The sequence below is a fragment of the Ictidomys tridecemlineatus genome, chromosome 2, assembly GCF_052094955.1.
Source record: "Ictidomys tridecemlineatus isolate mIctTri1 chromosome 2, mIctTri1.hap1, whole genome shotgun sequence".
NCBI lineage: Eukaryota > Metazoa > Chordata > Mammalia > Rodentia > Sciuridae > Ictidomys > Ictidomys tridecemlineatus.
The window spans coordinates 120,560,358-120,575,632 of record NC_135478.1 but is presented as its reverse complement, the minus strand read 5'-3'; the positions used below and the strand labels follow the sequence as shown (position 1 = coordinate 120,575,632).

The 15,275-nt window shown below is 41.0% G+C and overlaps 1 protein-coding gene across 1 annotated transcript in view; it reads left to right on the top strand.

Annotated features, from left to right (window-relative positions):
- Window positions 1-1,143: 1,143 nt before the first annotated feature.
- Window positions 1,144-15,275, top strand: part of LOC101966989 (small G protein signaling modulator 1-like) — an 80,290-nt gene continuing 66,158 nt past the window's right edge. The window contains 3 exon segments of the mRNA XM_078027582.1: window positions 1,144-1,374; window positions 1,801-1,979; window positions 2,096-2,189. Of these exon segments, the coding sequence (XP_077883708.1) occupies window positions 1,144-1,374; window positions 1,801-1,979; window positions 2,096-2,189 (504 nt within the window).

Genomic DNA, 15,275 nt, shown 5'->3' with positions numbered 1-15,275 from the left:
TATCCTCCTTTGAAAGCAGGGTCTAACTGATCATTGACACAAATTAGTGTTCTAGAATCTACCTTCAGAATTAGAGTATTATTGGGTGAGAAGAAGTGAAGACTATAGGTCGTGGGCTTTAGATATCTGCAAGGTTGAAGGGGGCAAGGTGAAGAGGTGGCAAGGTGAGGGAGAAGTGAACCTCTGCCCCTGTTCTCCTGAGAAGATCTGCTTAGTCCTGTTTTGTATTTTGAGAAACAACATAAGATCATGTTTACACAAGGAAGAAATTGTTCCACTTAACTTTAAAACAATAAAAGAAAATAGCTTTAAATATATTGCTAGAGGTCATATAGATAGGACTCAGGCTTTCTTTGCATTGCTGGATATAAGCCCTTGAGACCACACATGGGAGAAAAAAAAGAAAAATTAGCTACATGTTTACTAACTTCTGAAAATCACAATCACACACACCACACCACAAAATAGGCAAAAACAGGCACTTCTCTCAGGGCCATGTACATTTAAAGTTTAGATGAAATATGGTTAAGTGGTTTGCTCATTTTCAGAGTAAATGGGACAAATTTGTGGGACAGAATCAGGCTTTCTTATCTTTAAACTGGGGCAAATATCTCATAGTTATCTTTGTGTCTTTTTTTTTTGGACCTTATCCAGAAAGTATAAAAATTATTAATATTCTCATGTAGTAGAATGACAGGGGACTCAATTTTGTGCAGCCATGGATATCTTAGGATACATTCTATGGATGTGTTACTGCATATAATCTTATATTGTTACCACCCGCCCTTCCAGTAAGCAAATATGTAGGCCAAGCTGATGACACTCTACACACAGTGAAGCATTCATTCACCAAGGATGTTTTAAGAAGATATGATTAAGGAAGGGTACCATGGGGTGGAAAGAACAGGAACTGTAATGCCAGACAAATGTACATGGGAGAAGAGACTCAGCAAAAATAACATTATAAAAGAAATGACATATGACCTTGGAACCTGTCTCCTCATCAGTAAAAGAAAAATCATAATAACCATTTTGCAGTGTTGTTCTGTTAGAAATAATGTAGAGAAACAACCAGCTAAGAATCAATACATCATAGATATCACTCAGTCAGCACATAGTGTGGTGTAGTTCACTGACCTCATGATGACTTGTTTGGCCAGTGGCATAGCCACTGTGGACTGCCATAGCCCTGTGCCATTGGCAACTGTTACTCTTGTGGCAATTTTACTTCCCATCCTGCAGAAGAGCAGTGCCTTTGGGGACGTAGCCCAGGGTCTTGAAGGCATTGAATACTTGATGGAGGGAATTGAGCTCATCCACAAGTATTGGCTCAATGTGTCTCTTCAGAGCCAGCCTCCAGTTCTCATTGTATTGGTGAGACTTGTGCACCATCACACAGGAGAAGGATATTGCCTTCCTACTAGCAAATGAGACGCAAATGACTATCAATTTTAAAAAAAACTTTACTATGTAACATCTATAAAAGTTATGACCTGTGTATCAGGAACACAGTCTTTGACTCCTTTTTCTAATACCTGGCCCCTGAAGCTCTTCCTTTCCTTGAAAGGAGGCTTCAACCCTGTAGTAAAAGTCTACATATTGGGTCAGTTCACTCCTTGGGCCAGTGCAAGAAGGGAATAGTAGTGGGCCTGCCTTTCAAGAGCCTCGAGAAAGGGGTAGGAGGCAGAGTGGGACAACATGGGAGGAAAGTTCAGGGTGCAGAGGGGAGAGGCAGAGGGAATCACACTGGAAAGACAATCGGGAAGGGCGATGGGGTTTGGTGCTCTGGCATCCCCTTAGGTGAGGGCTCCTGTGAAACCACCAGAGCAGGTTGGAGGGAAACAGCGGCTTCCTCCTTGGGGCTTCTACCTCCGAAGTTGTGACACATGTCTTCACGGGGGAATGGATCTGATGGAAGAACCGGAATTTGGAGTTCAATATCAGTATAGGCAACAGGCTGGGGAGGGTCTATTCGGATGGTAGCCGTCATGCCATATCTGCGTCGTTTGTTGACCCAGTACATCAGTGGGTTATAAATGAAGGTGGAAGCTTTCATCACCTCCACCCACTTCTGGGCATGCTGCCTCCTCCGCAGGTTCTTCCTCAAGTGGAATAAGAGGATGAAGCCAGCAGTTATCACGGTGCAGAGCCCCAACAATCCGAAGTACCATGGCACCCACACTGAGACAGTAAATAAAAGAAAAGAGGCAAGCTGACTGACAGCTCTAGCTTGGGACATGAACTGTATCTCATTGGCTCATTCATCTTCTCATTCCCTCCCACCCTTCTCAAAGACATGCCTAATAATTTCCTGATTCAGTCAAAGCTATATTTGCAGGGCATGTAAGCGACCCCATTAGCCTTTTACAGATAAGGAACACTAGGTGTAGAGGGGCCATGATCTGCTCAGACTCAAGTCAGGCCTTCTGGCTCCTGCCACAGTCTGGCTGCAGCAAAATAACCAGGGGGTGATGAAGAACTTGTGTACATTGATACAGCAGGAGTGGGAGCTGTTTATTGTAGGACAACAGAGGTATTTATACATTCCACACAGCTTATCTTAATTAACATAAACTAGATATAGCAGTCAACCAATAAGAAATCTCGACACTTAATGGCTCCCTGGCATTACTTCACAAACCACTCCCTCTGGCAAAATGCCAAGCGCCATCCAGGCTTGTTTACAGACTCTAACAGGCTCCCAGTCCAGGACCCATACAGTCATTCAGACCGAGAAGCCTCACTAAGGGCAAGGACCTCAATTGTATCTTTTCTGCTTGGGTGGAACATGGTCTCTGCCTTCAAGGAGTCCTTAGTTTCTTAGAGGAGTCTGTTTCTTAACGAAATAGCACTCCATTCAGGCAGCCACCACCCCCATTCATGCAAAGAATCTTCCCTGAAAGTTTGTCCCCCACACTCATGGTCTGGGTTTACTTACTGCCTGGAAGGCCCATGTCCTCCTTTTGTGAATCCATAAGGTTCACTCTGGTTACCAGGCGTATGGCTCTGGAAAGAGTGAACTCACCCACTACTCTGCCCACCAATGGGAGTCCCCAGAAGGCCCAGGCCCATTGTTCTCTAAAGATGAGGTCACCAGGTTCTGAGCATCAGGAATTCTTGGGCTGGTGCTTGTAGAGTGGTTGGCAGTTGATGGAATAAGGGACTCCATCATGTGACATCTCATGAGCATGTTGTTCTCCATGAAAGACTGGTCCACCATTGAATTGTCTATTCCCAACTTTGTGTGGTGAACTCACAGGGCAGCCCCCAGGAAAGGCCCTTACACCCTCAGGAACTTCTACTTGTGTATTCAGTTGTTAGGGAGCCATTTTTCTGTGGGGAGTGGGGCAGGGAGGACAGTGAGCACTGGACAACCTTACCCTCAAGAATTGTCTTACCTAGTTGTCAGGGAACAAAAGGGCTCAGAAGAGCCCTACTTTTGCTCCTACCATCTCTCTTTTGTTTCTTCAAGTGTTTTGGGGGCATCATCAGGTCCCATGGGAGCTCCCCCATATGGGATCCTGCTTCTGTTTCCAGCTTCATCTCCCTCCCCATTCATCATATACTGTTTTCCACACCTCCTTATCCTCCCAAGTGGTCAACTCCCCAACTCTGAGACAAAGAGTCCTTTCAGTTGATTTCCAAATTTCTAGAACTCTGAAGCAGATGAATTTGAAACAAATTGGTTTTACTATAAGTTTTACTATAAGTTTGTATGAAGTGGAAAATATAATGTTCTACAGATTTAATATATGATTTTTAGAAAGTTGTTCTATATTAACTGGTATAAAAGTGATGCCTTTTTAAACAATACAACCCACCCACCATGGAAAAATATAGTTCAGTTAAGTATAAATTAAATTAAATACAACATGAAAAACCCCAACATGATGCTTTGCCACTGAACTTTATTTTAAAATCAAAATTTTTTATATCATCTTCCTCTCCCTGTACCTTATCTGGGGAGAACAAGATTATTTTTTGTCCAGTTATCTTTCCTTGAGCACATACCCACCACAGGAGTGAAGAAATTCAGAGTTGAGGATGGCACCAGAATATTTAAAAAATAATTATATCTCAGGTTAACAAGTGAAGCAGGACCAGACACACCTGAAATCACATCATTAAAAACTGTCTGTTCCCCCTGAAGTGTAGAATTACAGCCTCTGGAATAAGAGTCCCCTGTGTTTTTCCTTTGCTTGCAAAGCAATTAAACTTCTGTCCCTCAACTGGTATATAAATAAACAAATGGGATATATCAATCTAACAGAAAATATGTGTGGATTTGTATGTATATATACACATTATATTTACATAAGATTTTGATATTAGGGATGAACCCCAGTATTCAGTTATTGAATAAACACTGTAGGAAGCCTAAATCAATTAAAAATTGAGAAATAATTTTCTCTCTGAAAAAATTTAATAGCAATTTTTACTTATTTTATACATCTATATTATTTGTTGAGATGTGCATATATATGTTTATATATATGTATAATATAAAATATATAATACATATACATATGTATATGACTACATATATTTATATGTATATATCTATACATATGTATCTATATATTTATACATGTATATATATATATATATATATATATATAAAATTATTGCTAAAATGAAGAAATCAAAACCAGTTGACTGGTATGTATTTTAGACCCAGAGCTCAGGCCCTGAAACACTTTGCTTAATGTGCAGAGCTTGACCTTCACCCTGTTCTGCAGTTTCTTCTGCTTGCTGGTTGGAAATCTTGTCTGGTTATCCTCCTTCCATTCTTCCATATGAAAACAGCCTTACTCTCTGTGCCAACCTAAACCATGAAGTACTCTGAATGGAAACTACTTATGATTTTGTAATGAAGATATTTGAAAAAAAATGCAAGAAATACCAAAGAGAAAGTAGTCAAAGAATTTTGTTGGGTTAATTGTTTTTACAAAGTAAGTCTACATTTTTTAAAAATATTACACAATTATTAATTTGATTACTGCTTCTGCCCAAACAAAAGATGTTCCTATATTTGTTGAATCACTGAATGTTGAAGTTTAAAACTAGAAATAGCATGAACTCTACATCATAAGAACTATTTGCTGCTCATCTAATCTGGTTACACAGCCTTGTAGAGGGTCTCTAGGCTCTACTGTCCCTCAGTCTCTGATGCCCATTCATTGGGTCTGCTTACCCAGAGCAGCATGTTTTTTCTTCATTTCTTTTCTCTTTTTATTTTTTGTGTGAATTACAGGCTATTTTAAAAATCAGCACTTAAGTATAATGCATTGGCTACATTTTATTGGAATATTTTATCTTAATGTTTCTTCTACACAAGAAGTATTCACCTGATAAGACAATGGATTTGAATAATCAATTACTTTACCAAAGCAATCTTCAAAGAACAAAGCTGAAGAACTCACATTTCCCAACTGTGAATTTATTAAAAAGTGACAATAATTGAGACAGGGTGATACTGGCACAAAGATTGACCTGCAGGCCACCGTAATAGAGCTTAGTCCAGATGTTGGCCCTCATCTTTGCAGTTACTTAGTTTGACAGGAATGTCAAGATAATTAAACAAGGGGGAAATGTCTTCTCAGTTATATGCTGAGGTGACTGGATATGCACCTGACCCCTCACACAATGCACAGTGTTTACCCAAATTTAATTCCAGATCTAACTCAAAATAGACTTATATGTATGAAAGAGCTAAAGGGGGAATTTTCTTTAAAGGTATAGGAGTAAATTTTGACTTTATTAGGCAAACTCTTCTTGGATAGGACACCAAGAGCACAGTGATAAAGAACAATATGAGTAGATTGAACTTCAAGGTAACAACTTTTGTTCAAAGTATATTGTCAAAAAAGTGGAAAGACAACTGACAGACAAGGACAAAATATGTGCAAGTAACATGTCTTAAAAGAAAATGTATCCAAAATATATAAAGAACAGAACCCAACACAAAGATAGCCAATGTTTAAAAAATGAACACATCATCTGAGTAGAACTTTCTCTACAGACATTCCTCCAAAGCAGATATTCTGGCAAGTGAGCACATAAAAAGTGTTCAACATCATCACCCAGTGAGACTCAAAATAACGTACTACTTCACATCCATGAGGATAGCTAAAATGAAATCGGATATTAACAACTTGGTAAGGATTTGGGAAATGTAGAACCAACCTTCCTACATTGCAGTAGAAATGTAAAATAATGTAGTTTTTTTGAAAAATATTATTTGAGGAAATGTCAGACTAAAGATAGCACAACATATGACCCAGAAATTCCACTCCTAGTTATATACCTAAAAGAATGGAAAACTTTAAAAAAAAATTTAAATATTTTTATTAGTTGAGAGACCATTATTTTATTTATTTATGTGCTTTTCTGAGAATCAAACCCAGAGCCTTACACATGCTAGGCAAGGTCTCTACCACTGAGCCACAGCCCCACCCCAAGTAATGAAATTTTTGTCTCCCAAAATTGGTACTTGAATGTCCATAACATTATTCATAATTACCAAAAATGTAAATAACTCTAAGGACTATAAACTGGTATACAGATAAACAAATTGATATATCCATCCAACAGAAAATATGTATGTATTTGTGTGTATACATATGCATTGTATGTATATAAGATTTTGATATTAGATGTGGAACCCAGGGCCTCACCCATGCTAGGCAATGCTCTACCACTGAGCTAAAGTCCCAGCCCTATGTTTTTGTCTTTGTTTTGGGGGGGGGTTGTTTGTTTGTTTGTTTTGTGACAGGGTCTTGCTAAGTTGCTCAGGCTGGCCTGGAACTTGCCATCCTCCAAACTCAGTCTTTCTAGTCTCTGGGATTATACACATGGGGCATTACTTCTGGTTCCAAAAGGACATTATTTGGTAATAGAAAGAAATCAGTTACCAACACTTGCAACAGCCCAAATTAACCTTGAAAACATAAAGTTAAGTGAAAGCCAGGAAAGATTACATGTATAATTCAATCCACATGATTCTTGAGAAGGCAACTCTTAGAAGGTAGAAAGTTGATTTCTAGCTGATTTAGGGTTAGGAGGCTGGGGTAGAAATGAGTGGTTGCTGGTGGTTCTGATGCTCTTTCTGGGGAGGTAGAAATATACTAAGATTATTGATTGTACAACTCTGCAGATACACTGAAAGCCATTGGCTAATCCCCTTAAATGGGTGAGTTGTACAGTATGTGAATTGAGTATTAATATATCCTCTAATTACTTGGAGGATTGAAAATACTTTTGTATGCAATGACTAAGTGAAGAATACTCTCTTATGTTGGGATTACACCACAGATACAACAACAGAACCTATAGGGTGGATTCTGTCAATTGGAATCAGACTCCCAGAGATACATTTAAAAAAACAGATGGCATCTAAACCAGCATTGTGGACTTCTATCACCAGGTAGGAAATTTTATTTATAAAATATATTTGAATCTTAGAATTTTTAACCTTAGTAGAATCAAATTCTCTGAAGTCTTATTTAGAAACCTTAGATAAATAGTATTAACATAGTTTCCTTTGGGGACTAGGACAGTTTCATCCATTATCCATGTGTTCAAGTGCCTGTGTAGGGGTCAATATGGCAACATTAGACAGTTCTAGCAGGGCCACTCTGTCAGCATTAGAAGTGACTAGAATAGGTTTCAACATGTAGATGGACTGTCGGATAAAAATAAAACATGGTCAGTCTTCAGATAGAAAAAAATTGTACTTGTCTAGAAGTCTTAGCTCTGTAGTGCTTGGTGAAAAAAGAGTAAAAATGATTAATTACATTTGATGTGAAGTCAGTTATGTGCTGGGCCTTACAATTCATGGGTTCCCCAATCTCAAATTTGACTGTGCACAAAGAAATAGTAAACTTAGCTCAGTAAACCAGGAAGTGTAAGTTGACATGGTTGACTTTCTAGTTTTGACAAATGAAAGAATGATCATTTAAAGAAAGCCAGACACTTGGAGCAAGTAGACACCAGTTAGAGATAAATGATAAGGAAAAGACCTCTATTTGTTTATAAGAACCCAAAGTATAGCCATGTGCAGCCATTGGAAATACACTGCACCCTAATGGGCATCCAAGGGAATGGCCCAGTGTCAGTGTTACCCTGGCTTGTGGGCCAACTTCAATGTTTCTGTATTTTCTCCAATAAAGCAGTTAGTGCCTCAGTTGCATCTTGGCTGTGTATGCTAGGACAGTTGAGTCTCCTAATTGAGGGACTTGGGTTCTCACAGCAGGCAGATAGGATGAATCTATTCTGATAGTATTTCAGGTTATGGAAACTCTCTCATGGCTCTTTAGATTGTGTGTCATGGAAAACTTCTGAGAAGCTGAAATATGCATGTCAGAAGTGAGCTGTGTGCAGATCAGGGTGAGGAGAATGAAGGGGATGATGGAGGCACAAAGACACACTTTTCAGGATGGGCCTGTTGTGACCCTATATCAAACAACTGGTGTGTTCTCTAGAGAAGTAAGATGGATACAGGGCAGGAGGTGTAGGAGCAGGCAGGGACTGCACCCTTATTGGAGAGTGAGCTAGGGAAAACCTTGTATAGAACTTTGTTCCCTGGGACTAATTGGACTTTGTTGAGATCATGTAGTGTTATGTAGATGAATCAAGTGATCTGTTGTTTTTTTTTTCCTTTGGGGGGGGGTTGTTCTTTTGTTTTGTTTAATTCATTGTGGCCCTGGGATTGAACCTGGGTCCTTGAGCATGCTAGGAAAGCACTCTACCACTGAGCCACATCCCCAGCTCAAGAGATCTGTCTTTAAATACTATTTTATCAATATGTACAAAGTGGGCAGTGTCTAAATAAAAATGAAGGTAAGGCACCCAGTGAGAAAGTTGTTAATGTGACTCATGTAAATGGTGGTGTCCTGGCTTGGAGAGGTGAATAGGAATGGGCAGGATTTGTTGATGGTGTGGATCTTTTGGGTGCCAGAAAAAGAAGAGGAAATGGGTGGATGATGGCTTCCATTATCATCTGGGATGGGAAGCCTGGAAGAAGCTGGCTTGAGTGGGCTGGAGATATGAAAGCCTCTGATGGAGTTGCAAACTGCAGAATCATTGAACTCCATACCATGAGAAAGTTCTAGGACAGGGACACAGGTGAATACCAGGGGTTTTTCTAAATAATCACAGAACTCTTTGCATCAGTATCTTAAGAATTGAAACTAGGAGGCTAGCTTAGAATAATAGTCACAAATGCCAGATTTGAAGTTGTCTTCTTTGAGGTGTGAGAACTCTTGAACTTCTCAGGTGCTTAAGAAACACCTGGTGCCAGAACCCTTGTGACAGATTATCATTTTCAAGGTCCTTTTTGATGAGTGCTAAGAGAAGGCCCTAGCAGAATCACTATTTTTTGTTGGGAGGAAAGGCACTTTGCCATTTGAGAATTGCAGCATAAGTGTAGGAAGGTGTTTGTGACATCTTTTTTAAAAAATGCCTTTTCCTCCTGGAAACAGGAACTATGATCTTAGGGGAAAAGACTGAGAAGAAATGTTGGGTGTATATCTGTAATTGAAATTTTAAAAAGGGGTCAGGGTTTGCCCTTCCCCATTAGTACAAGTGTTCTTAAAAGTTCTCAGAATGCTTTAGGAATTTTCAAAGCAAACTCAGTGAGCATTGTATACTCTTAAGTGTCTCTCAGCCATCACTGCATACAAGGGTATAAAAGAGAATAGTCACTTTAGTGTAATGCTTTGTGGGATGTATGCCATGTGGGCCATGTATGCCAACAGGAACCACAATGATGGTCTCTTGGTCACAAAAGGCAGATGGAAAAAGTGTCATAGTCTTATTCCCTGTTCACATGTACATCTTGCTGAGCTGTGCTACCTGACAGGTAATGGTGACTGAGGTAGTCTCTGTAAAAGACAACCCTGTCTTTAAAAGTTGGATTTAGCTGTTGTCATGATGTGCATCTATAATCACAGCTACAAAGGCCAAGGCAAGAGGATGACAAATTTGAGGCCAGTTGAAGCACCTTAGTGAAGCCCTACCTAAAAAAAAAAAAAAATGGCAAGGACGTAGCTCAGTGATAGATTTCCTTCCCAGTTAAGTCTCTGAATATTAGTATCAAAAAGAATAAGTCACTATTTAATCATGATTTAGAAATAGTGTTTTTACAGAAGTCTATGACCCAGAATTGCAACACCTAAGTTGGTTGGTTGGGGCTCCCCCACCCCCACTACCATAGTTTTCTCTAATATATATTTATACTTGCTTGTGTAGCCATATTTTTAATTTTTTACAAAATAGTCTAATACATGCAAACCATAAAGACTGTATAATGATGAGGCCCTGTCTAAAGATATGAGACTGAGTCCCATGAGAAGGATGACAGTACTGAAGGAGTTTGTCAAGTAAGACTGTAGTAATTACTATTTTTCTGACTGTGCTTGTGTCTGCATGGTGTATGCACAGAGGTTGAGCTCTGTGTGTACCCTTTAGCATCTTAGATTCTTCTATTAAAAAATGTCTATGGATAATGTGGAGAAAATGTTTTGTTGTTGTTGTTGTTGTTGTTATTTTGTACCAGGGTTGAACTCTGGGGCACTCAACCACTGAGCCACATTCCCAGCTCTACTTTGTATTTTAGTTAGAGACAGGGTATCAGTGAGTTGCTAAGCCCTTTGCTATTGCTGAGGCTGGCTTTGAATGTGTGATCCTCCTGCCTCAGCCTCTCTAGCTGCTGGGGTTACAGGCATGTACCACTGCACCTGGCTGAGAAAATGGTATTCTTTTGGGGAGGAGAGTGAGCAATTCTAGGTTTTCTGAATCTGTAATGTTAGGAAATGCAGAAATAATGAAAGAGAGATGCTCTGAATTGCCTGTACAAATATAAATCTAGGGACAAGATTATTTCGGAGTTGTATATTGTTACCAGGGTTAAAATCCAGGTGCTTGCCCCACAACTGGCCAGTCAAGTTGACAGCTAAATAGTTGAGGCAATGAAAGTGACTATATTTACAAAGTGGCTCAGTGAGAAGAAAGTGGGATTCTGTATACAAAGACCTACCTCTTAGGAAGCTGATATTAGGGGGCTTATGTTAGTGATTCATGCATGTTTCTAGATCAGCAGGTGTTCTGCAGAGGGAAGGCTAGATAATGGTATCCAAGTCATGATGTTTTCCAATTTCTAAGATCTCACCAATTGTCACGACCCCCTTACCCGCAAGGAAGACGTGACTCAGGAATCTTCTTTCAGCAGTTTATTCAGGCCCTTGATATTTTTCTAATAATCCTCAGATGCCCCTCCCAGCCTTAATAAAGCACCGCGAACCCCAATGCGAAGCTGCCACGTGGACCCTTCTCACAGGGTGCTAGAAAACAACACGCCAACTCTCTCTGATAAGGAGTTGACAACACGCCAACTCTCTCTGATACGGAGTTGTCCTTCACAGACCACAGCGGAGCCAGCACCATCATGTAATGGCGACCACAGTCCGCAGGAATGGCTCACCACAGCTCCCCCTTTTTGTTTTACTAAGACAATACAGGCGAGAGTAGAGGTCCTATCCCACTGTGCAGAAGTGGCTGCATAGTATGGCCCAGCCCTAGGGGGCGCCTTCCCCAGATCTGACACCATATCAGCCGACTCCTTTTTTCATGGGGCGGGGCGTGGACACGTCAAACCCGCATGCAATAGGACATGCTCCCCTTGAGGTCCCTCTTCTCAATGGATCACTCAAGTGCAGTGCCTTGCCTTGCATCCTGTATCGTGACAATGGTGAGTAAGAGGGAATAGCTGAGGTTGAACTGTGGCTGTCCAGAAGTACAACTACAAACAAGTTGGCAGCACCCAGAAAGAAAGGCACGGACTTTAAGGCGATAGATAAGCACTAGCGTGGAAAACCATCTGCGTGCAATTGCAGCAAGACCGGCAGAGTGCAAAGGCTTTCCAACACTAGAAGGATGACAAAAGAAGGACATGTCGATCCCAGTGCAATGTTATAATAACTTGGGGTGCAACGACCATGTCAAAAGTTTATTGTTTAAGATGCGCAAGCCAGACCTGTGGCGAGTTACCATTTTCTAAAGCTGCAAGAGATTGTATGATCATAGCCTTATCTTGAGCACTACGAGCTTTAAGGCGACAGAGAAACCACAAACAGAGGAACATACCAAAACAACACAGTGCACCAAAAATGCCTACTCCCACCCACTCCTTAAAAAAGGAAAAAGCAGAAGATATCCAATTGGTGAATTGACCCAGAGTCACGGGATCGACATGGGTACTATTCAAGACAGCTATCTGGGTTAGTTGAGACTGGATCATGTCTTCCGCTTCCATGGACCAATTCCCGGCCAAAATTCCACCAATGATGTGGGAAGCATTCCTGGAATCATTAAATCTGACAAAGGTTATACATAAATGTGCACGTTGGTCAATGCAGCCTAAAAGTACTAGGTCAGCCAATTCCTCTACCTGAGCTTGAAGAAAATCTATTCTTTGGTTGGAAGCTAAAATCCCTGACAAAATATGTTGATTAATCGTATTTTGCGATTCAAGTATAGTGGACGTTTGTTGAACAACTTGATTAATGGTGGCAGCAGTTTGTACTTGACTGGCCATGGCTACTCCGGCCGTAACTGCTGCAGCAGCAGATGCCGCCACGGCTGGCACTATAGCTGCTGTGATTCCAAAATCTCTGCGGACTCTAAGTAGCTCTACAATAGGAAATTTATCTGGATCCACAGTGACTGGGATTGGGACAAAAGTTGGAATTTTCATAATCACTGCTACAGTCCAAGAACCATTCCAACACTCAGATAAGAAACAGGTAATATCAGAACAATCCAGCATCCCCGATGAGGTGTCATTAGCTAAAAGGAACAGGAACGGGGATTGGATACAGACCATTGCAGGAGGCAATGTGGCATAATGTAACAGAGAGTTGAACGAAACAGATGTAAGCCTATTACCTCGTTCACTCTCCTTAGTAGTGCCAGAAACATTAGCCAGCCAACTTTTGGCTCCTAGTAATTGAGCCAATGCAGAAATATCGGCTGAAGCCCCCTTCTCATTGGAAATGAGCCATTGAAACCAGGACCAACCTGTTCCTGTAGAGGAGTTGGCATTGTTGTTAAAGTTATAAACATATCTCTTAAGAGGGGGGGAAAAGGAGAAACCTTTAGCAACTTGATGTTTCTCCCAAGAATGATCCTGACAAGGCGTAAATGTTGGGGGAAAACCAAAATTAGGGGTACAGTAAGGAGAGGCCTTGAAATGAGTGGCATAGCAAGTACTATTAGAAGAAGGAGGCATTGGGATTAGTACCTCGGAGATAATTACTAAAGTAGTTATGTTTAAAACAGAGCTATTTGCGGGGGTCCCTGAGCCTGATTGCTTCCCTGAAACTACTTGGCTCAATACAGCACTGAGAATACTCCCTGAGACTCGACTGGACCGCAATGGGTCCTCCCAGTTAGTCAAATTTGTGGTCTTAAGGCTAATACAATTAGTGTTCCCAAGACTGAAACAAAAAACTCCTGTGAGATTAACTTGAGACTGATTAAAAATATTTTCCATGTCCCCTCTAGGAGAGGTACAAGGAGCAGACATCTCACATGAGGTAGAAAAAAGAGTGGGGAGGACACTAGAATTACTATGAACTGGCATTGGCATTGGCCATGCCCGTGCCACTGCCCACCACTGCATTGGTGTCATCTGTACCCTTGGCACCAGCATCAGAGCCAGAGCACTCATCAGAATGAAGCTCCTCATCATGGGACTGTTGTGGCACCTCCTGCTGCTGGTTAGTAGATCTCGAGACTCTTCTTGTCAGGCGTTCAGGGATCCACAGTGGCTCCGTGCGATCCTGGGGGAAAACACATACAGATCCTCATGCCCATGTCAGCACGGGGTCAGGGCCGTTCCATTGGCCCGTAAGAACAACCTTCCACTTAACATAGCCAGTCACAGAGGGCTGAGGGGACACATGTCTATCGGCCGCAGAGCGGCCATGAATATCCAAATTCAAAAAATTAATGGTAAAAAGAGCTAAGGTCAGGCATTCTTTAGGAGTGTGGTCAACTCCTATTCCCCCTTTTTGTTTTTCTAAGGTTTCTTTTAAGGTGTGGTGGGCACGTTCAACAATGCCTTGCCCTTGAGGATTGTAAGGCAACCCATGAGCAAGTTGTACTCCCATAGTAGAACAAAAAGATGTAAACTGTCTGCCAGTATAAGCAGGTTCATTATCAGTCTTAAGGGATGCAGGTGCACCCCATGCTGCCCATGCCTCTAAGCAATGAGTAATGACATTACGTGCCTTTTCTCCTGATAAAGCAGAAGCATGAATAATTCCAGAGTATGTGTCAATAGAAACATGTACATATTTGAGGTTACCAAAGACAGGCACGTGAGTTACGTCCATTTGCCAGACAACCAATGGCTTCAATCCCCGTGGGTTTACACCATAAGTAGGAGGATGAAGAAATGTGACACAATGGGGACATTGTAATACTATCTGACGAGCATCCGCTCTTGAGATGGAAAAACGTCTGCGCAGTGTCATAGCATTGACATGAAAGTTGTGATGAAACAATTTAGCTTCTTCTAAGGAGGAGGCCAAGCATACCAACTGGCTTCTAGTTGCTGAGTCAGCACAGGCATTACCCTGTGATAACGGGCCAGGAAGAGAGGTGTGAGCCCAAATGTGCATTGGATAGAAAGGGACAGTATGGCTACGGATAAGCTGTTGAAGCTGATTAAAGTAAGCAGATACATTATGGGTGTCACTAATAGCTCCTACAGCCTCCAGAATTTTGAGCGCCTGCACCACATAGATGGAGTCCGAAACGAGATTGAAAGGAAAAGAATACTGTTTAAAAACTTCAATGACAATTTGTAGTTCTACCCATTGTGGATTTCCAGGAGCAAATTGATGCTGGACAGGGGGAGAGTCATTAATCACATAAGCTCCCATTCCAGACTTAGAGCCATCAGTAAAGATGTTAACAGCCCCCGGAATTGGAGTGGGTGAAGTTACTTTAGGGAAAATGATGGGATGTTCTTTAACAAAATGGATTAATGGATGAGAAGGGTAATGATTATCAATATCCCCTTGAAACTAGCAACATAGAATGGCCCAGTTATCTAGAGTAGCACACAAAACATTAATTTGAACTTTAGAATAGGGTATGATAAGAGAAGAAGGTGCTTGTCCGAAAAATTGAATGCTCTGTTGAATCCCTCTAAGTGCTAACGCTGCAACAGCATCAGGATAGTATTCTAAAGATTTTCCTGGGGATAC